General features: G+C 38.7%; 2 protein-coding genes and 6 non-coding genes across 8 annotated transcripts; 3 read left to right on the forward strand and 5 right to left on the reverse strand.

The window, feature by feature from the left end:
• Positions 1-382: 382 nt before the first annotated feature.
• LOC128381088 (5-hydroxytryptamine receptor 3A-like) lies at positions 383-10154 on the reverse strand. The gene is made up of 11 exons (XM_053341038.1): positions 10146-10154; positions 8506-8700; positions 8114-8158; positions 7847-7956; positions 6840-7009; positions 6554-6714; positions 6042-6252; positions 4805-4981; positions 4204-4274; positions 3303-3520; positions 383-398 (listed from the first exon to the last, which is right to left on the reverse strand). Exons 1-11 carry the CDS (start codon positions 10152-10154, stop codon positions 383-385), a joined length of 1383 nt encoding a protein of 460 aa, XP_053197013.1.
• On the forward strand, positions 1680-1753 carry trnat-cgu (transfer RNA threonine (anticodon CGU)). The gene has a single exon. It is a non-coding gene; the product is annotated as a tRNA-Thr (tRNA).
• Positions 10155-12025: 1871 nt separating the features above from the next.
• Positions 12026-12099, forward strand: trnat-agu (transfer RNA threonine (anticodon AGU)). The gene has a single exon. It is a non-coding gene; the product is annotated as a tRNA-Thr (tRNA).
• Positions 12100-13041: 942 nt separating this feature from the next.
• Positions 13042-13115, reverse strand: trnat-ugu (transfer RNA threonine (anticodon UGU)). The gene has a single exon. It is a non-coding gene; the product is annotated as a tRNA-Thr (tRNA).
• A 193-nt stretch (positions 13116-13308) lies between these two features.
• Positions 13309-13382, reverse strand: trnat-agu (transfer RNA threonine (anticodon AGU)). Its single transcript has one exon. It is a non-coding gene; the product is annotated as a tRNA-Thr (tRNA).
• Positions 13383-14351: 969 nt separating this feature from the next.
• Positions 14352-14425, reverse strand: trnat-agu (transfer RNA threonine (anticodon AGU)). Its single transcript has one exon. It is a non-coding gene; the product is annotated as a tRNA-Thr (tRNA).
• Positions 14426-14684: 259 nt separating this feature from the next.
• Positions 14685-14758, forward strand: trnat-agu (transfer RNA threonine (anticodon AGU)). Its single transcript has one exon. It is a non-coding gene; the product is annotated as a tRNA-Thr (tRNA).
• A 4889-nt stretch (positions 14759-19647) lies between these two features.
• On the reverse strand, positions 19648-25955 carry LOC128381089 (5-hydroxytryptamine receptor 3A-like). The gene is made up of 10 exons (XM_053341041.1): positions 25919-25955; positions 24562-24722; positions 23538-23582; positions 23167-23276; positions 22869-23038; positions 22617-22774; positions 21693-21903; positions 21422-21601; positions 19964-20049; positions 19648-19878 (listed from the first exon to the last, which is right to left on the reverse strand). The coding sequence occupies exons 1-10, from the start codon at positions 25953-25955 to the stop codon at positions 19648-19650; spliced, it is 1389 nt and encodes a 462-aa protein (XP_053197016.1).
• Positions 25956-26199: the final 244 nt, after the last annotated feature.

Here is a 26199-nt window from a genome sequence, read left to right on the forward strand (position 1 = left end):
TAACACGGCCAGCAAGTACACCATCGCCCTGATGTCCTCCATTGTTCATGTGTTTGTTCGTGCAGCTGTGCTATGACGTTGAGGAGGTGCTATGAAGTAATGGAAAACAACGTACCTGGTACCAACCCAGTCTAGTTGAGTAGTGCTAGAACTGTAATGGAAAAGCTCCATATTTACACTACGACCCCGCAGTAGATAAAAGTAAAAGTGCGGTGATGAAGAGTGATGCTGAAATAAAAAAGCTAACTGAAAAACTAAATAAAATAAAAAACGTCGAAACTATAATAACCCTGTTCCGCACATGATCCTCCATTCATATTACATATAGTATGCACAATGTGGACTATTTTTCTTAGCAATATTTTTCTAACAGTCTGCCTCCTCAGTCATCAGTCCACCTGAGAGCCAATCCCGCAACAGAGCACAGAGACAGCTTAGAATCAGACTTGAAGACACAATAATGCATAAACATCTGTTACTGCATTTTACTTCTGGGAATCAAGCTCACTTTCTTTGAAAGCTTGTTAATATGATTATCAATCAGACTTTACTTGTATAGCTTTTCATGCAAACAAAATATAACACAAAGTGCTTCACACAGTGAGCAAATAACCCGGCTATCAATAAACAAAATGATACATGGCTTTTCAATTAACAAAGCACTCCAATAATAACAGCATTCAAAACAGGAACTGCTATCACCAATATCAGCATTCTCTGCTGTATTTCATTAACTAATTCACAGTTTTTATTCTGACTTTAGGAATAACTAAAAGGTCACTACCAGAACACCTGAGGGTTCATGGGCTAAAAGCAAATCTATACTAACATACCATTGACTTCCATGTGAAAATAGCATTTTACAAAAGACTAAAACATACTTAGTTATACTATACTATATTAATTTATAATTATATGTGAATGTATGTTAAAACTTAAACTTTGGAGTAGGCAAAATCTACAGCCCTTTGTTCCATTAAATAGATTTTAAATGTTGGAAATATATCCTCACTACAGGGCTACAGTGCAAACAAGCATGGACGGCCACTCTGCACACCTCTGCCTTGAATGTGTATAGAAGAGGTTATAATGTAAGAAATGTTCTCCTCAGGTCAGTGTCATGAGTATTTGCAGTGTGTTTTTAGACTGAATAATTCACATTCACCAAGCCTAGCTTCCTGCCAACCATATACACGCTACCATTGAAGGACTTTTTACACTTCCCTACATGCTGAATATTGTGAGTCTAATTAATGGAAGTAAAGATGCAAGAAGAAACACCAGGAACACACCAAAGAGTGGCGAAAAGCGGCCTGTGGCGAGTTGCCATGCATTCTAAGGAGATTTTCAATCATCAATTTGAATACAGTGAAAGTAAATGTTGCATTAGATCTTCAAGATTTCTGTTGCTGCAAGTAATTGATTAATCAATTGACAGAAAATTAATTTTGATAATCATTTTAAGTCCAAATGTTCTTTTGTTTAAGCTTCTGAAATGTGAGAATGTGCTGCTTTTCCTTCCAGTGCTTCCAGTGTAGTATATTTAATGTTTTGTAGTTTCGGACAGTTGTTCCAACGCAACAAAATGTCCATTGACAATTCAGAAAAGAACTGTTATGCAGCCCTAGCGCAGGAAATGAGTATACTATAGATTGAATTTGAGAAGAAGGTTTGTCAGTGGTGCTGTGGCTTAGTTGGTTAAAGCGCCTGTCTCGTAAACAGGAGATCCTGGGTTCAAATCCCAGCAGTGCCTGATTACAAAGAAAATAATCTAGAAACTACTGAGAGATGTGTTGTTGAATCTTATTGGGGGAAAATACATGAAAGTACAAGCACAAGAAGAAAATGATAGACTCTAAACCTGGGGGGCCTGTCCTGTAAACATGGTTCAAAGTAGACCAAAACAATGACAGCAAAATGCCCCCATAGCGCAACGGGAGCGTACCTATGTTCCCCGTTTTTCCCAAAAAAGGTCCCATGTTCCCCGGTTTGTTCATCAACCGGCAACACCGGGGAACATAGGACCCTTTATTTAAAAAAAGGTCCTATGTTTCCCACATAGGGCCTTTTTTCTAACTGCATGTTGTTGAATCAACACAATCAGCACCGACTTTGAAGATCTGATTCATGTTGCAACAATTTAATGAACTGTTAGCAAAAATGATATTCCAATGGTATGCCTCTCTTCTCTTTCATTAAATAAGTAATCTGTGGTAAGCTAAATGGTTGGTCACAAGGAATAAAAATTATACTAGCCTTGCAGGTTTTAAGATGTTTCTCACTGGGATTTCTGTCTTTCTCCCAGTACAATGATAATGAATTTTTACCTCGGCCCCGCCATTATTTCCCATCAAGCATTTCAATTAGGTTATGAAAACCCCATAAAAGTTTTTTACTGTTTATTTCTGCATGACAAAGACTACTTTATGTTTTCACAATGAGATTACAGAACTGTTGTTTCATGAGATTAATATCACAATGTGATCAAATACAGATGTAAATGTAGATCTTGAAGAACACCACATGCGAGAACAGGAAATGATTCAACTCATATAAAAACACATTTACATGTCTTCTGAAAATGATCCTGTGACCCATGCAGCCTCATACATTAACCACATTATACTTCTACCTGTTTGCTTACACTTACATGCTTCCTTTTTGGTACATTTAGATCATGTATTTGGCGGATTGATTGAACATTAGGACTGTGATATTACATACTGAATACATAATAAATCTACTACTTGATGACATATTAATACAGTGTCACAATACAACCAAACTAGTGTCACAAACTAATACTGAGTACATGTGAAACATGTAAGCAACACTACTGAGCCACTACATATAGTATATCTAAGTTCTGATGATGTTATAGGTTGACAATTTTCTCTTAAAGAGCAAATATCATGCACATTTATGGGTCTATATTTATATTCTGGGGCTCTGCTTGAATATCTTGGGATGAATTGCACTTTGAAAACTCCTTATCTGAGTCTTACTGGCCCTTTTGCAGCCCTTTAGTTCAGCCTCTGTCTGGAACAAGCTATTTAAGTTACTGTCTCTTTAAGACCCCCATCTATATGAGCCCACTCTGTTCTGATTGGCCAGCCCTTGGAAGCAGCATCACGACCAACTTCGAGCTGCTTGAAAGGCTACATAAAAAACAACAGCAGTAAGATTTCACTTTGTTTGCTCGTTCTTAAGTCAAAATGGAAACTTCTGAAATATATCTCATGTTCGAGATGAAATCTGATCCGAAATATGTAAATTTACTTCTCTTTTTTTATGTAGTATACCATCCGGAAAACATAAACACTAAAAACACACAGGAAGCTATCAAGTAGAAAATGAAGAAAACTTTGTTGATTGTCTTAGTCTTTCTGGTCCAGTAGCCAGGCTTCACCTCTTCCTTCTTGCTGTCATGGAGCAGAGCCAGTGTTTTCATCACCTCCCTTAGATCATCTGAGAGCTTTTCAGCGCCATGTGTCTCCTCTGTCAGTTGGCTGCTGCTACCCTGCAGAAATGGTTAAGGTGACAGTGGTTATGATATGTAGCACAACAAACTAGCGAAGCTCCGTCTACCACACACAGAACAGCTCTCTCCGCAGACTGAAAACATCACTGCTGATATTAGTCTTTGGAGCAGTTTCTATACAAACTAACATGCCCATACCCTTCATGGTGGAGAAATATGTCACCCAGTGCAATGGTGTGGATCACACATGTGCTTTTCAGAGTTTTTGGTGAACAACAAAGGTCTCCAGCATGGCAAGATATATCAGACTTTTCATACACACAATACTTGTAAGTAGATCAATTCATTTATTTAAGTACAGTACACCCTGGACATGTCTTCTGTGTTGCATATCAGCTGTTTTTCTTTAAATTTAACCATTTGCTTGTGTTTTATGTAGGGTAGTGTTTCTTTATGCTACATATTCATAAAGTGGTGAATGGGTTTTCGTAATATGAATTCATTTATTAGCATTTTTTCCCCCTAACTTTCATGCATACATTGCCAAAATGTGAAGATGTTTGCAAGTTTGTGTTTTTTGTCCATATGCATGTTTTCAATGTTGAATGCACCTAGCTCTCTCGGCCACCGTAGTATCAGGCTATAAAAGTTTACAGGCTATAAAAGTTTAGACCCCGTTTTATTTTCCTAACCAGCCCTTTAAAGTGCAACATAATCCCAACCTTCAGCAGTTCAGATGGAGTTTCATCCGCAGACGCATCAGAGATGCATGCAAGAGTCCATTTCTTCTTCTCTGAAAGGACATATTTGGCATAAAAGACAGTTAGAGCTTTTTCAGTATTAATTGGTTTGTATTATAAATTGTAAATGTGCCAGTTTCAATGTATTTGTAAAACGATAGATGTCACAATAACAGTAAAAATATAACAGTAGTTCCTATATCTCTGCATAAACTGACCAGTAACCTGTAGCAACAGCTGTGTTACTTCAAATGTAATTTAGCCAACGTATTATCGATCTGTGAGATTTTTGCTTCACCTCAATACAATTAAATAGAATTTCCACAGATATAACTGTGGACCATCTTCAATAGATTATATACAATCATTGGATTATACATTGTTTAGAAATAGAGATGGTGCTGTTGTATTGGGGCGCAGACAAAAACAGATAAGGTGGAAATACAAAAACATTCCACATACATAGATATCACTTAGAGGGATAAGAGAAAATGTTAAGTACTTATTGTTGACTTTACGCTCAAACTGCATCAGGCTGCTGTATTCCTTTATCTTTGAAGTTCTTCATAAAAAGTTACTGTACCTCCATTACAGATGAATTTCGCTTTGCCATGTTTGTCCCCACAGTCCTCATTCACGCTTTGGTCTCTGTCTGCCTCGTTGTCTCGGGATTCAGAGTCTTTCTCCATCAGATACATCACAACAATGGTCTCCAGGAGGCTGAGCAGCATCAAACCAAAAATTCCAACGCAGTAGACCGCTGAGGGGAGCAATGCAGTCAGTTAGTGGGTCAGTGGAGTCGCCCCCTGATGGCCACTAGAGAGAATGCATATTTAAGGCACTTCTGTATTGGCTTCGCTTTTCTGACCCAGAACTACCCTCTTCAGTTTAATAAAAAGTCTGCAATGACTTGAAGCTCATATTAGGCAAAACCACAGTCTTTCACTAACCTTAACCAAAGTGTTTTTGTCGCCTAAACCTAACCATATGTGGTACTCAATAGTCCTCTATCTTGTCCATCTACCATTTACCCCAATGCCCACCTGAGTGTGGTTTATAAATATAGTGCTTCATTCATAAAAAAAAATGTTGTCCCTGAACATCATCCAGACAGTGTTTATGAAAAATATTTAGTATTAACCAGAACAAAGAGATCAGAGCACATTATTCCAGTTCTAAAGTCTTTACACTGGCTCCCAGTCAGCTATAGAATAGATTTTAAAGTTCTGCTACTGGTCTACAAATCACTGAATGGTTTATGTCCAGAATACATGAATGACATGTTAGTAGAATATAAACCCAGTAGAGCTCTGAGATCTACTGACTCAGGTCAGATAGTTGAGCCCAGAGTTCAAACTAAACATGGTGAAGCAGCTTTTAGCAGAACTGAAATCAGCCCCAACAGTGAACACTTTTAAATCCAGGTTAAAAACATTTCTCTTCTCCTGTGCTTATGATTGAGCTCTTTTAAAGCACTTTACATTTTAATCTTTACTCTATGTCCTTTTAATGATTTTAAAGCTAATTTATAATTTTATGCTGCAATCTTATATTTAATGCTCTATTCTAGCATTTTATTTATGTCTTTCTATTTTTCTGTACTTTGTTTTTATTATGGGGGGATGGGGGGGGGGTTAATTGTATGTTTTAATGTTTCTGTTTTATGTAAAGCACATGAAACATGAAAATGTTTGCACATGAAATGCGCTATATAAATAAAACTGCCTTGCCTTGCCATTATATAAATTATATAAATGTCATTTCTTGGCTGGAGGTTTTGATGTACAGTCCAATAAAGGCAAGACTCTGAGCTTCCTTACCTATAAGTGGAGCCCTATTTGATGAAGAAGGCAGGATTTCATTGAGAATAATCTGCATCACAGTGACAGCGAGCAGCACAGTGATCTTGAAGCTCAGCTTCTCACCCCCATTGTCTGAGATCAGGAAGGAGGAAAAGTCCAGACACAAGAAGAACAGGATAGGCAGCAAGAAGTTGACAATGTAGAGGACTGATCGCCTCTTCATTGTGATCTGTGAAATGATGTTTAGAGGTCAGGTGAATAATCATCCTACTCCCATACTTTTCACAAAAGCAACTGAATCATCTGTGTAGTAACTAGGTCAACAACGTAATCTGCCCCAATCATCTCATATGATATATCATCTCATACAGTTTTGAAAATGTTTTATGAGGAATGTGTTGTCCTCAAAGCTTTTGTCAGACCTCAAGGATACACACAATTAATGAAACCCAAATTAAAAGTACATGAACTTCCTTAAGAGTAACACGTACAGGTGGAAAATAGTTTCCAGACTATCCAGAAATACATACGGTGTAAACGATCATGCTTTGGCGAAAGTTAAAGGATTCAATAGTTGTCTGGGTGGTGCTCATGTTGACGTAAAGCCACTCGTACTGGGTCTTCATCACTTCACGAGACCACTCTGTGGCCTCTGTAGAGTTAAAGGTGGCTTCAAGGTTCAGTTCCTCATCTGAGATGGGAAATAAAAATAAAACTGTAAGGCCTATTAGCAGATCAACAAGCAAGTAACACATAAGTAACTTATATTAATGCTTCGACCAAACACAAACTTTTAGACACAGGTCACAACCTCACCAGTGTGAGTGATAGACCTGAACGAAATGTTACAGGTCTGCATGTCGAAGGGGAATTTGTGGACTTGCATCTTGCAGGCGCTGACTAGCACCTGAGGGCTCCAAGATGTAACAGAACCATCAGGGAAAATTATGAGATAAGGACTTTGAAAGGCCTTGTATGACTCTGACCTGTATGGGAACAAACATGCACACAGACATACACACATATCTTTAAATATAAAAAAAAAACACACTTATCTGCTTGTTCCAACATTTAGTAAATATTTTAAACACATTGAAAAGTACAGGGAATAAGATGGCATATTTGCATTTAAGAAGGACCTTGATTAAAATTACACTGCTAATAATTTTTACATAAATAAATACATTTTAAAAACGATAATAATAATAAAATTTGACAGGTGATATGCAATCCTTGAAAAGTTAGATGCTCATTGAAAAAACAACTTAATTTGTATTCTCCAAGTTTGTGTGCTTCCTGTACCATAGACTGTATAAAAGAAATGGACGTAACATCCATGACGTCACCCATTGGTTTGTGGACTGCTGCTCGGAAGCCAATAGTTTCGGATCTGGGCAGCGTCATCTTGAAAATTTCAGGTGCATGCTGGGAAAAATAGAACACTGATGCTACTTATATGGCCATGGGCGGAGCCCCCTGGTGGCCTTTTGATAGAATGCAGCTCCAAGTTACTTCGGAGTTGGCCTCATTTCAGAGGACCAGAACTCCCCGCCTGATAAATACTCATCTGCCTCTGCTCCATTAGTCTGTGACAATAAACTCACCTTCGTTGAACACACTCCCATTTTCAGGTGTTTGGGTCACAAGAAACTTGAAACTAACACCTTTGATCAGGCCACAACTTCACACTCAATGAGCTGCAACCTTATGTAGTTATGGACTATAAGTAATCTCTCAAAAATATCAATACTATATAATAAACTACTGTATCACCAGTTATTGTTGTGAGTATATGGGATCTGCAGGTGTGAGTGCATACTCACATCTCTTGAATGGTGAGATCTGGCTTCCACAAAATATCAGCAGGAACCACTATACGGTAAATACCGCAAAAGTCGTCTGGCTCCCATCCAATGTGTTCATTCTTCCACTCCTTTATAGAGAAAAACAAGGAAATCAGACAGTAAGGAAAAGGGATTAAAAAAGGACTGAGAGAAAGAAAAAGTGAAAAAAAGCAATTTAAAGGAAATAATTTGAGTTTCTGCTGAAATTCAATCAGTCTTCTTCAGTCTTCCTCTGAGAGAACTCACCATAAAAATCCAAACGTTAGAAATGAAAGTCTGGTCACTCTCTCTCTATGAACAAAGAAATACACACTGAAAAGCAGCACAATTCATATAGCTGACAAAATATCATAAAGCCATACAGTGCTAATATAAATTACTAAGTTCACACACACACAGTTGATTTACAAGACTATTCGTGCATGCCACCATCATAAAAAAAGGTTATCTCGTGATGGCAACACAAAACATTTAAATAGTTTAAAAATAATTTGGAAAGTGTTTGTTTTTGCAGAATGGTAAAAATTCTGGAAATTGTAATTTGTGATTTTCCAAAATTCCCAGGGCTAAAAAGGAAGAATTTAATTGAGTCTGACAGATCTCACTGCTATCTGACTAAAAAATGATCTAATGCTTACCATATCTAGGATGGCAGAGATGATCATTTCCATTGATACATTTGTAGTCGTCTCGTAGTTTTTAACAGGCCGTGACATGGTGTACAGATCATTTTTATTGGATAGACTCAGGTTCAGGTGTTTTAAAAGATACTGGTAACTGCAGTTATCCTCAGAGGACGCCCCTTCTACTGCAACAATATCAAGACATGTTCTCTGTCACAGTGAATTCTCAAAAGGAAAGAAGTGTTTTTACATCTGCACTTTAGGGTCTACACATCAGAGTTTCCATAATGTTCTCTTACAGAAAATCACTCTGTTTCTGTGGCTATAAACTGATTATGAATATCAAAGCCATGAAAAAGTCACAAAGAAAACAGTCACAGTAATATCCTGTGTTTGTGGTCACTAAAAGGCCATTATAAGACTAACATTGCCACGACTGCGGATTTAATCACATTAAACATTTTGTAGTCATTTAAATCCATTTAAATTTGCTCCACAGTGTTTTCCAAAATCAAGTTGCTTAAATCAAGGCTAAACCCTCCCAGAACACATTTTTAAATATCTTGAGTATTAACTTTTAAAATACTCTTTCATATAATAAATATACATATAAATTGTAGAACATGGCATTTTGAAAAAAATAAGGATCACTTCAATAAAGCATCGTCTCTACCCACATGCGCACTGTGAAAAGTTTTCAGAATCATTTTAGAAAAGAGACACTGCTATAAGTTCACACACAAAATCTTTTTCACCCCCATTGTATTGGAGATAAAAGCAGAAATGTAACAGCAGGACATCTCTTAGAGTTAATATGTATATATCATCAAACTGTCCCGGCTTACCTGTGAGGAGGAGCAGAAACAAACCAGCAAGCATCATGTCTGTGAGAGGTCTGCACAGTAAATGAGCATCCGTGTCCTCTGTGCTGTTTAGATGTTGGTAGCAGTAATATCACTGCTTGGTACTACTGTAGAAGATGATTGGTCAGATTTAAAGACCAACCCTTTTGTCTCATTAATTTATGCTCATCTGATTCATCTGATTAGTCTTTGGATAGACACACACAGTGCCAGGAACTTTATTTACAATAAATATACAACTAATCAGGTGTGTCAAGCTTTAACACATGGTACAGGGCACACTTCTTTTCTTGCCCTTTTGTCACATCAAGCATTTTTGTTCAACACTTACCACTTCTGATAGAGTTAAAAAATGAAAGTAGCTCAGACTGTCTGTGGAAGTATTTTCCCCATATGGAAACGCTGATAATTATCCTACTAATATAATATAATAATATATAGAGCAAGATGTAGGTCTGGCTGTGTTTTCATTTCATGTCAACTTCAATTTCTATTTCAATGTTAAATAAATAGTCTGCAGTTCTGCTTTTTATTTTGGACTACGGAGCTACTGCCACCTGGAACTATTTTTTCAGCGTAGAGAAAGTAGGATGGGGGGAAAAGACGACAACGAAGGGAGAGGCGACATTTATCCACGGTCACAGACATTTTCAACATGCCTAACAAGAGCAAATCACTGTTGGAAAATACTTGCGATGCCACCAAATGCTGCATGACATTAAAGCAAGGTGGCGAAACTACAAAGAAGTCAGGAAAGAAACCACTAACTTTACTTCAAACACAATCCGTTACCGTTACCATCCTCTTCCGCTTATCCGGGGGCAGCAGCCTGAGCAGGGAAGCCCAGACTTCCCTCTCACCAGCCACTTCGTCCAGCTCTGCCCGGGGGATCCCGAGGCGTTCCCAGGCCAGCCGAGAGACATAGTCTCTCCAGCGTGTCCTGGGTCTTCCCCGGGGTCTCCTACTGGCGGGACGTGCCCTGAACACCTCACCAGGGAGGCGTCCGGGAGGCATCCTGATTAGATGCCCGAGTCACCTCATCTCTGGGGAGAGCCCAGCCACCCTACGGAGGAACCTCATTTCGGCCGCTTGTACCCGCGATCTTGTTCTTTCGGTCACTACCCAAAGCTCATGACCATAGGTGAGGGTAGGAACGAAGATCGACTGGTAAATCTCTTCACCACGATCTCACGCTCCATCCTTCCCTCATTCGTGAACAAGACCCCGAGGTACTTGAACTCCTCCACTTGGGGCAGGATTTCATCCCCGACCCGGAGAGTGCACTCCACCCTTTTCCGGTTGAGAACCATGGCCTCGGATTTGGAGGTGCTGATTCTCATCCCGGCCGCTTCACACTCAGCTGCGAACCGATCCAGCGAGAGTTGGAGGTCATGGTCTGATGAAGCCAACAGGACCACATCATCCGCAAAAAGCAGTGACCCAATCCTGAGGTCACCAAACCAGACCCCCTCCACACCCTGGCTACGCCTAGAAATCCTGTCCATAAAAATGATGAACAGGATCGGTGACAAAGGGCAGCCCTGGCGGAGTCCAACCCTCACCGGTAACAAGGGGGGGACCGGAGGGTGTGTTCCAACTACAGGGGAATCACACTCCTCAGCCTCCCTGGTAAGGTCTATTCGGGGGTGCTGGGGAGGAGGGTCTGTCGGATAGTCGAACCTCGGATTCAGGAGGAGCAGTGTGGTTTTCGTCCAGGCCGTGGAACTGTGGACCAGCTCTACAAAACACAATCCACACAGTAGCTAATGCTAATGCTACAGTTTGTTAGCTACTCACCCATAAATGTACTGCGGACACACTCACAAACACACGCGCACACACACTTCTGGCGGAAGTAGCGCCTTACTACCAGTTGCCTGTTTTACACCAGCATGCCTTTGTGTATATGAATGTGAGAGGATGACACCTGAAAACATTTTTTTGGTTGTTGGATAATGCTGGGAGTAAAATTATTGTTGATCTGCATTTTTTAGAGAGGCTGCAACACATACTTACTGTGACCCTCGTATACAAATATACATTCTTCTAACTGCTTTAATCTATAAGCTTGTGTCTTTTGGCACGTAAACATGCTGCATCACCCAACAGGCACATTGTTCTAGTATAATTCATGTGAAAGTCGTCACTAGTCTAATTTATGGTAAATCATATTTATTTCCCCATTTGGTATTGAAGATGGCTGTAAGTATTTCTTCCATGTAGCCTATGCCAGTGAGAAGAAGCCAGTAAAAGGCTACATTAGCCACTATTACAGTAAACACAACCAAGTCGATTTACTACTTAGAGAAAATCAGCACTTTGGATCCAATGAAAGCAGATGTTTCATGAGACCTTAAACGTTTCTGTTGCTGCAATAAGTAGTTGATTAATCATTCAACAGAACAATAATCTGCAAGCATTTTGATCATCCAGTCCAAACGTTCTTTTGTCTAAGCTTCTGAAATGTGAAAATGTCTGGTCTTTCCTCATCATAAGGGTGCAGTAAATTGAATGTTTTGTAGTTTTGGACTGTTGTTCCAACACAACAAAATGTCCGATGACACTTTTACATTGTTCATTTAAATTATTCATGGATTATGGAAAGAATTAGTCGTTTTTGCCCTATTTCTGGATATGAATATTACTTTACCATGAGAGGCTTGTTTTACATAGGTGCTGTGGCTTAGTTGGTTAAAGTGACTGTTTAGTAAACAGGAGATCCTGGGTTCAAATCCCAGCAGTGTCTAATGTTTATAGGATGTGTTTCCCCAGTGACTTCTTTCTTTCTCAATCATACACTTTCTCAGTAACCATTTTTTGAAAATATTTTATTGAGTTTAAACAAACAGAACAACATACAATACTCCCACCCCAGCAAACCAAACAAAGGAAAAAGAGGGGGAAAATAACTAAGGACACAAATTAAAAATATAATTGCAATACTTAAGTAAGATAAAATAATAATGAGGAAAAATAAATACATTATATCCTTGCTACAAAAAAACATATATTAGATGAATGTGCTGACTAATAAAAGCTGAGTGACCATTTAAAAAAAAAAATCCTTACATTCAACCGAAGAAACAAAATCAAAACAATCGTAATCAAACAATAAACATAACTATATCAAATCAGATCAGTTCAGCTCAGTGTTACTGCACCTTTTAATATGAGGCCTGCTGTTACCATGGGTGCTGTGGCTTAGTTGGTTAAAGCGCCTGTCTAGTAAACAGGTGCCCGCAGTGCCTCATGATTGTAGAGTCTCCCTCACAGTGATTACCTTCCTGTTAAGGCTTTCTCCATCTTATCTCAGAATAATTCCTCAGTGAACATATTTAGATAAATTATTATTATTTTTTGCTTCGTTGTCAACCGAAGCAACAATATGGATCACAGTCAATACAATAAACATGACTTTAGCAAATTAAGCAGCGTAATCAATTAATCAGTGTGAGTGCACTTTATGATCGAGCGCCTTTTCAGAGGTGCTGTGGCTTAGTTGGTTAAAGCACCTACCTTGTAAACAGGAAGTCTTGTGTTTAAATCCTAGTAGTGCCAGGAGTAGCAAAGCAAATATCCCCGGATATGATAACAGAGAGTAACTGCATTTGTTGCTGCTGCTTGAGATGCTCTCCAAAAGCTTGTTGGGCAAGGTATTCAGCAAAGGCTAGTTGGAACACACTGCTATAGGCACTGCTGGGATTTGAACCCAGGATCTCCTGTTTACAAGACAGGCGCTTTAACCAACTAAGCCACAGCACCCACTTGTTTCTCTTATATTAAACGTGCAGTAACACTGAAGTGAAGACATTTATGATGTTGAATGTGATACATGGCAATTTTCTTTAAAAACAAATGTGGTTACCAAGCAAGCATCCCAAGATAAGATGGAGAAATAAAGCCTCAAAGAAAGAAACAGAATAGTCCTCACTGATAAAATGCTTTTTCAACCATGAGGCACTGCTGGGATTTGAACCCAGGATCTCCTGTTTACTAGACAGGCGCTTTAACCAACTAAGCCACAGCGCCTCTGAAGAAGTCTCTCATGTTAAAGCTACACTCATATCCACAAATAGGGCTGCAACTAATAATTATTTTCATAATCAATGAATAGTAAAAAAAAGAAAAGTGTCATTGGACATCTTGCTGTGTTGGCACAACAGTCCAAAACTACAAAACATACACAGTAGCATGAAATGAAGTAGTGAACCTAACCTCTAAATACCTTCAGGAAACCTGTGTAAAATTATCAATATATAAACTTCAGAACAGGTTATTTTCTTCTTATTTTTCCATATACTTTTAGGAACACATTTTTTCTCTTTGTTATGATTTCCTTTTCATTTCACTGTTATATACACATCTTAAGAGTCCAGGCAGAGTGGCTTTTAATTTCCAGCTCTGAGACTGTGTTTCCTGAGCCAGTGATGGGATGTCTGGTGTGACTTTGGTAACAACCAAACTAAAGTCACTGTGCACATCAAGCCTGTTGTGTGCCTTTGTTTTGATGGTGACCACAGCGCTGCAAACTGACGGGTATGTTGTGGCAAATGGCAAGATCAGTCTGGTGGTCACGTGATGACCAAGTCTCGGAGCGACTCCCGGTCCTTTCGCAAACCAAAACCGCCTGTATCCATAAAACCGCTTGGAGAAAGAATTGGACTTTATATCCACGAGCTCATCCTCAGCCTCCCTGATGCCTCACCATTTCTCCATTAGCTCTGTTTACGTTGCTGGCTTACCTCTGTGTATACTGCAGGAGGGATTTATTTTTATAAATATATAATAAATAAATAATGTAACCCCTGAAAACCTGATCCTGTTTTAATTACAACAGTTATTTTTGGGAATTGTACAATACTGATGGCAGCAAGTGGAGTTTTAGTTAGTTTTTTACTTATGATTTCCATTTCGTTGTACATGTACAATGACAGTAAAGACTATTCTTATCTTATAAAATTTTACATCCCTGATTACCTGCTGTGGACACACAGCTCTAGGCACTGCTGGGATTTGAACCCAGGATCTCCTGTTTACTAGACAGGCGCTTTAACCAACTAAGCCACAGCGCCTCAGCAAATGTACTTTGTCATAAAGTGAACTCACAGTGATGCAAAGACATTTATGAGTTTATATGATTATGTTAAGTTTGTTGTCTTGATCGTGATCCATGATTTGTAGTTTTCTGACTGTTGTTCCAACACAATAAGATGTCCGATTACATTTTTACTGTTTTTCTTTAACTATTCATGGATTATGAAAATAAGTATTAGTTGCAGCCCTATTTCCAGATATGAATTTAGCTTTAACATGAGAGGAAATATTGCCAGAGGCGCTGTGGCTTGGTTGGTTAAAGCGCCTGTCTAGTAAACAGGAGATCCTAGGTTCAAATCCCAGCAGTGCCTTATCAACTAACCCTGTGAATCATGCAAAGCTACTCTAGTTGAGTCTTAGAATAAAGCTATGGAGCTGGAAGTAACAATATTAGGTCCCCTTTAAAGGAAGGAAATAAGGATATTTCCATGCTCTTAACTATCCATTAAACTTAAAACTTAAACTTGTGATTAACTGACAAATTACTATATGTATCATAACTTAGAAAAAAATACAGTGTGAGTATAAACTGCTTCTGAATTTATTCTCAGACCATGAGAAACAGATATCTGCAGTAATATCCAGTGATTGTGGTCACTAAAAGGCCATTATGAGATGGGTGTTGGCAAGACTTCCCGATCTATCTCATCAAATATGAGCAATTTGGAGTCATTTAAATCCATTTCAATTTGATGTCAATGTGTTTAAGAGCATGTCTCTCAAATCAAGGCTATACACTGCCAGAACACAGTTTTGAAATATGTTGAATATTATCTTTTGAAGTATTCTTTTATATAATAAACACGCGAGTCCATTGTAAAACATGGCATATTGAAAAAAATACTAAGGGTCAGTTCACTATCCAATAATTTCTCAGCCATGAATATAGTTTTTTATTTTTACTGGTTTCAGATTTTTGCCTCTACCTTAAAATGAAGGCTCTTTCTGGCAACTGCATCCCCATTCCTCTAGATTATCCACATGCTACAACATGAACAGTTTTCAGGATACCGATTTTGGAAAAGAGATGCTGCTATAAAATGAAAAAATCTTATTTTTTACACTGTGATAATCACTAATCACAAACAAAATCCCATTTACCACCATCTTGTCGGGAATAACAACAGAAACTTCACACATAGAAAACTTAAACTTTCAGATACCAGTAAAGGATTTCTTTAATTTGGGTAAATTAAACAGTTGTCAGAACTGAAAGTTGTCTGTGTCACTGTTTAAAAAAACAATGTCATTGAATTAAATGAACAAGCCTAAGAAACCTACAAGCATCATGTCTGTGAGAGGTCTGCACAGTAAATGAGCATCCATGTCCAGGGGCACATTAACATCACTGGAGGCCCCTGGGCTAAAGAACCCCCCCGCACCCCCGATTCAGGATTTTATGAGAACCCCATCCCTAAGTGGTTGACACACTATATTTTGCCTATAAAAACTCAATACAAGGTCATCTCTGTGCCATTTATTTGTACCATTTATTTGTACCATTTATTTGTACCATTGTATGTACCAATGTATGTACCAATGTATGTACCATTAACTATTTGCATTTCACTTTTGAAAATGAGCCAACATATACTCACTCACACACACAATTACATCAGCACAATACTTAGGCTAATAATAACTGTTCCATAGGCTATGCAACAAATCAAACATATTGCAAGCCAATAACTGATTCATCTCTGTTCCATTTATTTATTTAATGTACGCCACTTGGGTGTGAACGCTTCATTGTTGCTAACTATTAGGCTATGTGTCGTCTTGCCTGGCTGTGCCGTCTACTAAGATTTATGTTGGATATAAATGGTGTGATTTTGTTACATTGTATCAAAATTAAAGATATTGGAGGAAAGGAGGGGGGCCTCTCGTGTCGCACCATCCCCATCACTTTTACCACCAGATGTCACTGTAGTGCAGCGTCATGTGCGTTACGGTCGAGTGTTCATTAGCCTACATAATTATTCTCAGTTTTTAGAGGCCCCCCCATGGTGGAGGCCCTGGGGCTGTAGCCCAGGTTAGCCCGTTCATTAATGCACCCCTGTCCATGTCCTCTCTGTGCTGTCTAGAAATGTTTGTAGCAGTAATATCACTGCCTGTACCTTTTGTCTTCTTAATTTATGCCTATTTAATCTTATTAGTCTCAGGATAGAAACATATGTAATGCAAAAACTGTGCCAGGAACTGCCAACACCCACCACACTCAGCTGTGGTTAGGCAGATCAATTTTACTATCCAACAATAACAACTTGTAATTTCTTTCACTTCTCTCATCAAAACAATATCAAAATATGAAGCTTAATGACATTATGAAGTAGTGTTGGATCATGGGAGCTGTTATCTTCATTGTTAAATCATCAGTTCCTTCAGTGTTTGTCATTATTATTTGCCAAATTATCTGCATATGTCTCCTCCTCTCCAAAAAAACAAACTTGCTGATTAATTTCACATTAAATTAAATTACGGTTTCTTTGACGCTGCTCAGAGGTTGCGCAAGGTTTTTACCGGTATCTGCAGAGGTCTCCTCCTCTTCAAAACAAATGTTCATTGGGAAACATTGAATAAAGTGTTTCTCCCACACCGTTTGGTACACACAAGACGTAAGCTGATGTTTGCCCAGCTTGTTTCTTTGACAACTTAAGATCTGGGTCAGAGGTCACTAATAGGCACACCGGGTCATCCCTATGTTCCCATAGCCTTATGTTCCCCCAGCCTTATGTTCCCTCAAGCATTTTCCACCAAATTAGGCCCTATGTTCCCTCAGGCCTACATTCCCATAGCACAGGTATGGCCATTCCCTAAGGCACATAATGTGTAGTTATGTGCCTTAGGGAATGGCCCCCCTAACCCGATACTCTTTATTTTATTATTAAACTGAGGGAACATATGGCTCAGGGAACATATGGCTGAGGGAACATATGGCTGAGGGAACATATGGCTGTGGGAACCGAGGGCTGTGGGAACATATGGCTATGGGCACATAGGATTGAAGGAAGAGCTGAGGGAACATGTGGCTGTGGGATCCCAAGGAACATAGGGCTGAGGGAACACAGGGCTAAGGGAACGTATGGCTGTGGAAACATATGGCTGAGGGAACATGGCTGTGGGAACCGAGGGCTGTGGGACCATATGGCTGAGGGAACATATGGCTGTGGGAACATATGGCTGAGGGAACATATGGCTGTGGGAACCGAGGGCTGTGGGAACATATGGCTGAGGGAACATATGGCTGTGGGAACATATGGCTGTGGGAACCGAGGGCTGTGGGAACATATGGCTGAGGGAACATATGGCTGTGGGAACATATGGCTGTGGGAACATAGGGCTATTTCGGTAAAAGTGGAGCGGCCCACTCACAGACCACTGTGAATAGCCAATCTTCTCACGTGATGCTAATCAGCCAATCAAATCTGTTATTTTATTGTTATAAAGTTATTAGATGTGAAATTAAGTTTATGGTTTAAAGTTAAGTTTAAAGTATAAGTCTATTTTCCTAAAACTAATGCCTAAAAATAACACAGATGATGGTCCAGACATTCACTTGAGAAAATTTTCACGAATTGGACTTCAGAGAATTTTAATTGAATAACTCTGATCTAGGTGTTCAGTAGGTTTATCAAGAGAGGTCTCCTTCTGAGGGATTAAAACTGGTAAAGAGACTGAATAAAGCAGTTTATCTCAGGTTGTTTCTCGGATAACTCCATATCCAGATGTCCGATGACTAAATTACTTGACCCACAAAAAAAACAAAAACACACAACAACAACAAAAAACATGCTTAAAAAAATAACCACGCTTTTAAAAGGTTATCATAAAATATGTCTTAAAACTGGACAACCACAACACTGATATGTTGAGCATTGTCATATTATGTATATATACTTTTTGGTAGTGAGGGTATGGCACCACTGACAGGCGACAAAATGAAACAGATCATTAGCTGATTAAAACTACAGATCAATGTAGGAGCTGCGTCTGAAAGGAGAAATGTCTGGCACAGTCAAGTAAGCTTTAAAGATGAGAGACTTTGTCATATTGATGTGCTTAGTTCCTACAAATAGTCTGCACCAGTGCAAATCAAGCAAGGGTCATACTCACAAAAAGACAGAGGAGAAAGGATTTTTTCATTCACTGTCTGCCATCACAAAAAGGAAACTGAATGATAACTAATAGTGCAGATCTCAGCTAGGTGTGTTCAGTAAAGAAAAGGGGATTTATTCATGTTGTTTCATGCCTAACTTTAGTGGTTCATAACATTTTAATATATATTACACAGAGATACTTTGGTTCAAGATGAGGCCAAACTTTTCTTTGTATGAGCAACAACAAAAAGTGGCCTTTATCAGACTAGGTAACCCTTGTTTTTAACTAGCAAATGACCAGAGATGCCCTTTGGTATGTTGTAATGCATACTGTAAAATGACGAGGACTGTTGAAAAGACGAATCTCTAATGTAGCTAACAATCATAATACTGCGCTATGGGTTGCCATGTCAACACAGGAGGTCAGCGTGTAATTTGTATGTTGATATCTGATTCCTTTTTTATTATTTCATATATGTGTATATATATACTTATATACTTTATGGTCACGGTTTTCTGCCAAACCTTTGTTCTGAAGGAATGTTTTGTGAGCTATGATGGTGCGGTGGACTTTTGTGATGTTCAACTTATCTACTGCTGGTTTACAAGGCGCACACGGTAGAATAACTATTTTGGTTAATTTGTTGGACACTTGGCAAATGGATTAATATATGTGATTGCTGAAATGTTTTTGTTTGCTTCTAGTTTTCACGGTGTTCCATAACTAAAGAGGAATAAAAGTGATTGTGGACATCAGTAAGAAGCGTGGTTCTTAACCGGAGTAGATGCATCTAAGCTTTCCAGTAGGTGCAGAAAGAATGACCTCATAGAATAGGTTTTTCAAACATTGTAAATCATTGCAACCATGACAGATCTTTGAGCATGCAGTCATAAATGTGCACAAGAAGTATTAGAGTAATAAGTTGTAATAGGTCCAAAAGTATGTGAGATTAGCTGCGGACACAAACACACACATACACGGACACATGCACACACACAATCAAAAACATGACGCTCTCCATGCTTATGGCTAGCAGAGATAATTAGCAGAGGGTTTAGCTATTCATATCAAGTGACTCAGTCATATGCTTTCATAATCATCTCTAAGGATTGCTCCAGCTTGTAAATAAAATACTTAAAAACACACTGACCATCGTTACATAGAAAATAAAGAAAATTTTGTTGACTCTTTTAGCCACTCTGGTCCAGTAGCCACACTCGCCATTTTCCTTCCTGCTGTCGAGAAGGAGAATCAGTGTTTTCTCCATCTCCCTCAGCTCATCTGAGAGCTTCTCCAAGTTGTGATGCTCCTCTGTTCGTTTGCTGCTGTCACCCTAAAAATAGTAGTTAACACAATTATGAATTAGATAACATTGAGCATTTTGTGTCATGGGAATTAAAGTTGAACCCAACTCTAACCTCATTGGCCACAGGCAGCCGTTCACATGGAGCTTCGCCGGCAGCCACATCATAGACAGACGTACATTTAGCCCATTTGCGCACATCTGAAAGCATTTACACAGAGATGTTTTTTTTCTTTTTTTTTAACCACATTAAAATTATACAATAATCAAGTTTGTATGGAGGCTAATTGACCAAGCTCGCATATGGACTGCAGTAAACACTTCTGCCCAGTGTGATCAATTTTAACTAAAGTTATCAGCAGATTTAATGATAGTGAGATTGATGTAGCTGTGTGCTCATCTCAAAGCACAATACATGCTAAATTCCACATAAAAACAATGTAATGTATGTTGGATGTATATCTATATACTCATACAGACATTAATACACCTTGTTTTTCTGGCTCAGCATTAAATGGGTTTGGTATCACTAGTTGAGCTTCAAATCCTTAACCAGTAAAAGAGATTTGTTGGGCCATTTTTCCCCAAACTGACTGACTGTGTGAGCTAGCGTTTAGCAAAATAACTCAGAGCCAGCTAATAAAACACAAGTCCCTCCATGTATTTTCCTGTAAGCCCTCTCAAATTGGTTTTGCCTCAGTTCCATTCACTGAAGATGGGTCAATGACGTTTTTTGTGTCCAAGTGGTTTAGTCAAATTTAAAAGGGTTAAAATTTGAAAATAAACATATGAATAACTTACAAATCTTCTTTTTTTTGTGTACCCAGCATAAAATTTCTGCTTTTAATCCATTTTGAGAGAATATATTAGAGGATCATGGCAAAAATGTCTAAGTGGTGTAACCATTAAAACATTGTACCAAATAATTCAACTTTCTTAAAAACGCTAAATTCAACTAGTTTGGCATGATCTTACATTATAACTTTTTATATTATATAAAGGTAATGGAATACAATTGTTCTAAATATAAACTTTAATCTGGGGAATCATGGAGATCAGGAAACATTTCAATATTTTTTAAATAAAGTAATTATTAGTATAAGTCCTCTTAAATACACTGTAGGTGGATAAAATATTTAATGTTTATCATTCGTTTGTGGTTACACCATTTGACATTTTCAGGAGCATTCAGTCTTACTTTTGGTTTTAAAAAATGGTGCAAATGTCATTTCAAATGGCCTTGCCATGCTTCAAACTACACGTCTCGTACAATCAAGCTAACTCCCGTTAAAACTGAGGACTGTTGCACAAAAGCAGAATGAGGAAATCCAGGATAACTTTAAAAAAGTGTGGCTCTGCTTTCATGCAACTGAATTGCGGCTAAATTCAACCAGGAAAACCGGAAAACTGGAAAGTTTGGTGTAACAGCCCTCTGGTAGCGACTAGATGGAAATATTTAGCAACAACCATGCTAACCCTAACCCTACTTAAAAACAAGTGAGTGTGCTCATCCAGTTTAGATTAAGGTCAAGTTTGCGTTAAACAACAACAATAAACTGGTTCCTAGTCTCACCTTGTTTAAAGTTGTTGAAGCTGACCTTGCCCTGTTTTTCCCCACAGTCCTCACTCAGGCTTTGGTCTCTGTCTGCTTTCTTGTCTTGAGATACTTGGTCTTTCTCCATCAGATACATCACAAAAATTGTCTCCACGAGGCTGAGCAGCATCAGAGCAAAAATCCCAATGCAGTAGGCCGCTGAAGGGAGCCGGCAGAATCATTAATGCAGACAAATAAACTACTGGTTGGGTGAGTATGTGCTGTTCAAGACAAGATTGAGCTTCTTTACCTATAAGTGGGATCCTGTTTGATGAGGCAGGCAGAATTTCATTGAGAATAAGCTGCAACACAGTGACAGCGAGCAGCACAGTGACCTTGAAGCTCAGCTTTTCTCCCCCGTTGTCTGAGATCAGGAAGGAGGACAAGTCCAGACACAAGAAGAACAGAACAGGCAGCAAGAAGTTAATGATGTAGAGGAGTGGTCGCCTCTTCATTGTGATCTGTGAAATGACAAGAGAAGCAACTGAGCACCCAGGTAACAACAACAAGGTTATTACCAATCTGTGCTTAAAGCAATCATAGTGTCCTGCAGTGGAAAAGTACATTAAAAATCATTGATGCACTCAAGAAAAGGTTGATAGACAGGATGGGAGAAAGAAGGAAAAAATAGGGAAAGAAAGAAAGATTGTTTTTAAGTTTATCTCATGAAGTTAAAAAATGTTTTTTTTTCGGAAACTGTAACTATCAACTGAAGTCAGATGATTTGAAATACCTCAATTAACCCTTGTGTCAATTGACCCTGTCTGTTTTGACTGTTCCTTCCTTCCTTCCTTCCTTCCTCTGTCCTTCCTTTCCTTCCTCCCTTCCTTCTTTCCTTTCCTCCCTCCTTTCCTTCCTTCCCTCCTTCCTTCCTTCCTTCCATTCCTTCCTTCCCCCTCCGTTCCTTCTTTCTTTCCCCCTCCATTCCTTCTTTCTTCCTCCCTCCCTACCTTCCTTCCTTCCTCCCTCCCTCCCTCCCTCCTACTTTCCTTCTTTCCTCCGTCCTTCCTTCCTTTCCTTTCCTTCCTCTCCTTTCCTTCCTCCCTTCCTTCTTTCCTTTCCTCTCTCCCTCCTTTTCTTCCTTCCTTCCTTCCTTCCTTCCTTGACTTGAGGACAACAGGAGGGTTAAAGTGATTGGTGACACAGTATCTGAATAATCTGCATTTATACGTACAGTGTAAACGATCATGTCTTGGCCAAGTACGTCGCTGGCATTGTGGTTGGTGACTGTCATGTTGATGAACAGCCATTCGTACTGAGTCCGCATCACCTCACGAGACCACTCTGTGGCCTCTGAGGAGTTGTCGCTCGGATGGAGCCGAATGTCTCTAACTGTGGTGGGAGATAAAATCATTGTGAGGTTGATTAGATAAGGAAACAAGGGAGGAGTGATAGCTGGACAGATTAGTTGTAGTCACACCCTCACCTGTGTGTATGACAGACTTGAAAGAGAGGTTGCAACTCTGAATGTCGAAGGGGAAGTTATAAATGTGCATCCTGCATGTGCTGACCAACACCTGGTCGTTCTGAACTTCAACATAACCTTTGTAATTTATGCTGAGAAAAGGACTTGGAGGGGCTTTGTCCTTCTCCGTCCTGTATGAGACCACAGAGAGATACGTGAACACACAAATGCTTCAAGAGTCCTGGAATTACTTTGGCACTAGAAACTAAGTTAATGAATGTAACTCGAAGGCTAATACTTGATCCACTCAATCACTTACATCTCTTCAATAGTGAGATCTGGCTGCCACAAAATGTTAGTAGGAAGAGAGACATTATCAATTCCACAAAACTCGTTTGGATCCCAGGAAATGTATTCATTGTGCCACCTCTACAGGAGAAAACAAAGGGCCAAAAATATCAGTAACCAGTAAATAAAGGGGAACGGGATACATATATATATGATATATATATACATATATATCATATATATATATATATATATATATATATATATATATATATATATATATATATGATATATATAATATGCAATAATAAGATGCAATTTAAAAGAAAGTTGTTTCCCAACAATGTGAGAAGGAAGATTTATTAGTAAGTTCAGTTTTCATCACCCACAGACAGAACTCACCATTACAGTCCAGACATAGGGGATGAATTTCTGCTCTTTCTCAACCTGTAAACAAAGAAATATGTGTGACGTGACAAACTCAGCCCACTATTTGAAATTATTCATCACATAGCAAACTGCATTAGCAGAGTTAGCATGACTAACTCTGTTTATAAGCATCAGTTACACTATGAGCAACACATCAGTCATCGTCAGGCATTTAACTGGTTAAAAATGGCTGACGAGGGTGACTTGGTGAAGGTGACTTTTTAATTGTAACACTTCACCTTGCTCAAAAATCTACGGAGAAAGGCACACATGCCAAATTTAATTTAGGCCACAGGGCGGATCTAATATCTGCTGCAATTAGACTCAGACAGCTGGTCCTGCCTAAATGGCTGAAAGCAATGAAGACAAAGAGAAAGCCTCTCTCTTTGCCTCACTATAGATACAAGTGTTGGAATCAATTACATTTTTTTTTAAATTTACAACATTTATTAAGTCTAGCATAATTACACTGAATAATTTATGTGACATACATGCACACATGCCAATCATAGGTGAAAAAAATGTCGAATTAGGCTGAATTATAAAAACCAGATGTTGTAATTAATGAAGAGCCGTTTGGGAGCTGAAAGCGTCACCTCTTTCTTGCTGAACTGAGTCAAATGATGTGGCTCAGTCAAAAGAGCCCATGTCCATCACTAGCTGACAGTGAGCAAAACTATTACTTTAAACAAACATTTCATAGGAGCAAGAGTTGCATATTCAGACTTTGATACCTCATTATAAGAGTAATGAGCCTAAAAATCATTAAATTAAGGCATTACACTAAAATCTACCTAATTTTTCTGTTTATGTATTTTCTGCTGTTTAGGGTTAGAGTTAGGTTAGGTTGTAGATTAAATCAAAATTGTCTGGCTGCAGGAATTTGGCAACCAATTAAAGAAAACATTAAAAACAGACCGTCCAATTATATGATCAGTATCATTTGAGAGAATAAATACAAATATTAAACAAATATTTTAAAACTTGAACCACTTACCACATCCAGAATGGCATAGAGCGCTATTTCGAGGGATACTCGAGTGGGCTGTTTGTAGTTTTTAACAGGCCGAGTCATCGAGTACAGCTCATTGTTTTGAGTGAGGTTCAGGTATGTTAAAACATCGTGATAACTGCAGTTACGCTCAGAATACACTCCATCTACAGCAGACACATGGAGACACATTATCTACAGTAAAAAAATACACTTTAAACGAAGGAATATGTCCATGCTCTTAACTGCAGTGATATCCTGTGTCTGTGGTCACTAAAAGGCCATTATGAAAAGGGCGTTGGCAGATATGTGGGGGCTTTTATCTCATCAGTCTACTAACAGATTAAGTGCCAAATCCATAAAAGGATTGCGCAGATTTTTGTGGATTTGACAGCTAAACATGTGCAAATCAGTCAAAAAGATGTCATTGTCAAGATGTCAAGCATGTCATTCACAAAGCAGCTGAAAAAGGGTGAAATGCACCACAAACTGCAGCTGTGTCATTTGCATGTGTGGAAACTGGGTAATATTCCTACATTGGTACTGATGTTTCTTCAAAATCTATCACCTGAACATCATTTTAGAGATTTAGACATTAATCTAACGTGTCATTTTAATAGCTCTAGCTGAATTTTGATGGACATTTCAGAAGATTATATTCCTAAAAAGCAAAAAATATGAAAGTTGGTGTGTGACTGTGGAGATCTCTCTTTGTGTGCACACCTCTGTTCATTAAAGAGACGTAATTTGAGACTTCTGTACTCTCTTGGGTGCAATCGAGTTTTCTTGGATTTGGTCCCAAGCTTTAATCCAGTCATTTAAGTCTAAATAGGGCTAACCATTTCAAATATATCTGAATTATGTTGGCCATATTTTTGAAATCAAGGACCACAGCACAATTTTCTCTAAACTAATTATGTTAATGTTTTGGCCTTTTGTTAACTTAATTAAGTTGCTAATCATGGTCAATTTAAGGCCCTCTATTTTGTCAATCAAATCTTTTTTATTGTTGCTATAATAGATAATACTTTGCATCAGTCTGGAAATCCTGCAATTCAAAAATTATCAACAGGAAACTCTTCACGTCACTCTGAAAGTCTTGTGATGACTGCTGGCTCACACTGGTTATTTCCATCATTATAAACACCAATTAGAAACATGCAAATGACAAAAAATATAGGCGAGCAACTCTTAAAATTAACCCAGTTTCCACTTTTTTAGCCACCCAGACAATGCAGTTTGATTAAAACAGCAAGCAAATAGAAATGCTCAGGAAAAAGTGAACTCTTTATCCAAGCTGCAGTAGATTTCTTAGTGGGGAACACCTGCATCATGCATCATGCTGAGCGTTGTCCCGGCTTACCTGTGAAGAGGAGAAGCGAAAAGAAACCAACAAGCATCATGAGTGCAACACCGATGTCTGTGAAAAGTGTGTACAGCTAATGTGTATCCATGTCCTCTGAGTGTTGTCTGGAAATGTCCCCAAATCTGCTGTGGCAATAATATCACAGCCTCGTACTGAAAGGGGAGTGGGCAAAGTGAATTACAGACCCTTTGTGTGTGTGTGTGTGTGTGTGTGTGTGTGTGTGTGTGTGTTTTTTATGGCATTAGTCTAATAGCCATCTGATGATAGTGGTCACTCCC

Source organism: Scomber japonicus, chromosome 20 (genome assembly GCF_027409825.1).
Source record: "Scomber japonicus isolate fScoJap1 chromosome 20, fScoJap1.pri, whole genome shotgun sequence".
Lineage (NCBI taxonomy): Eukaryota > Metazoa > Chordata > Actinopteri > Scombriformes > Scombridae > Scomber > Scomber japonicus.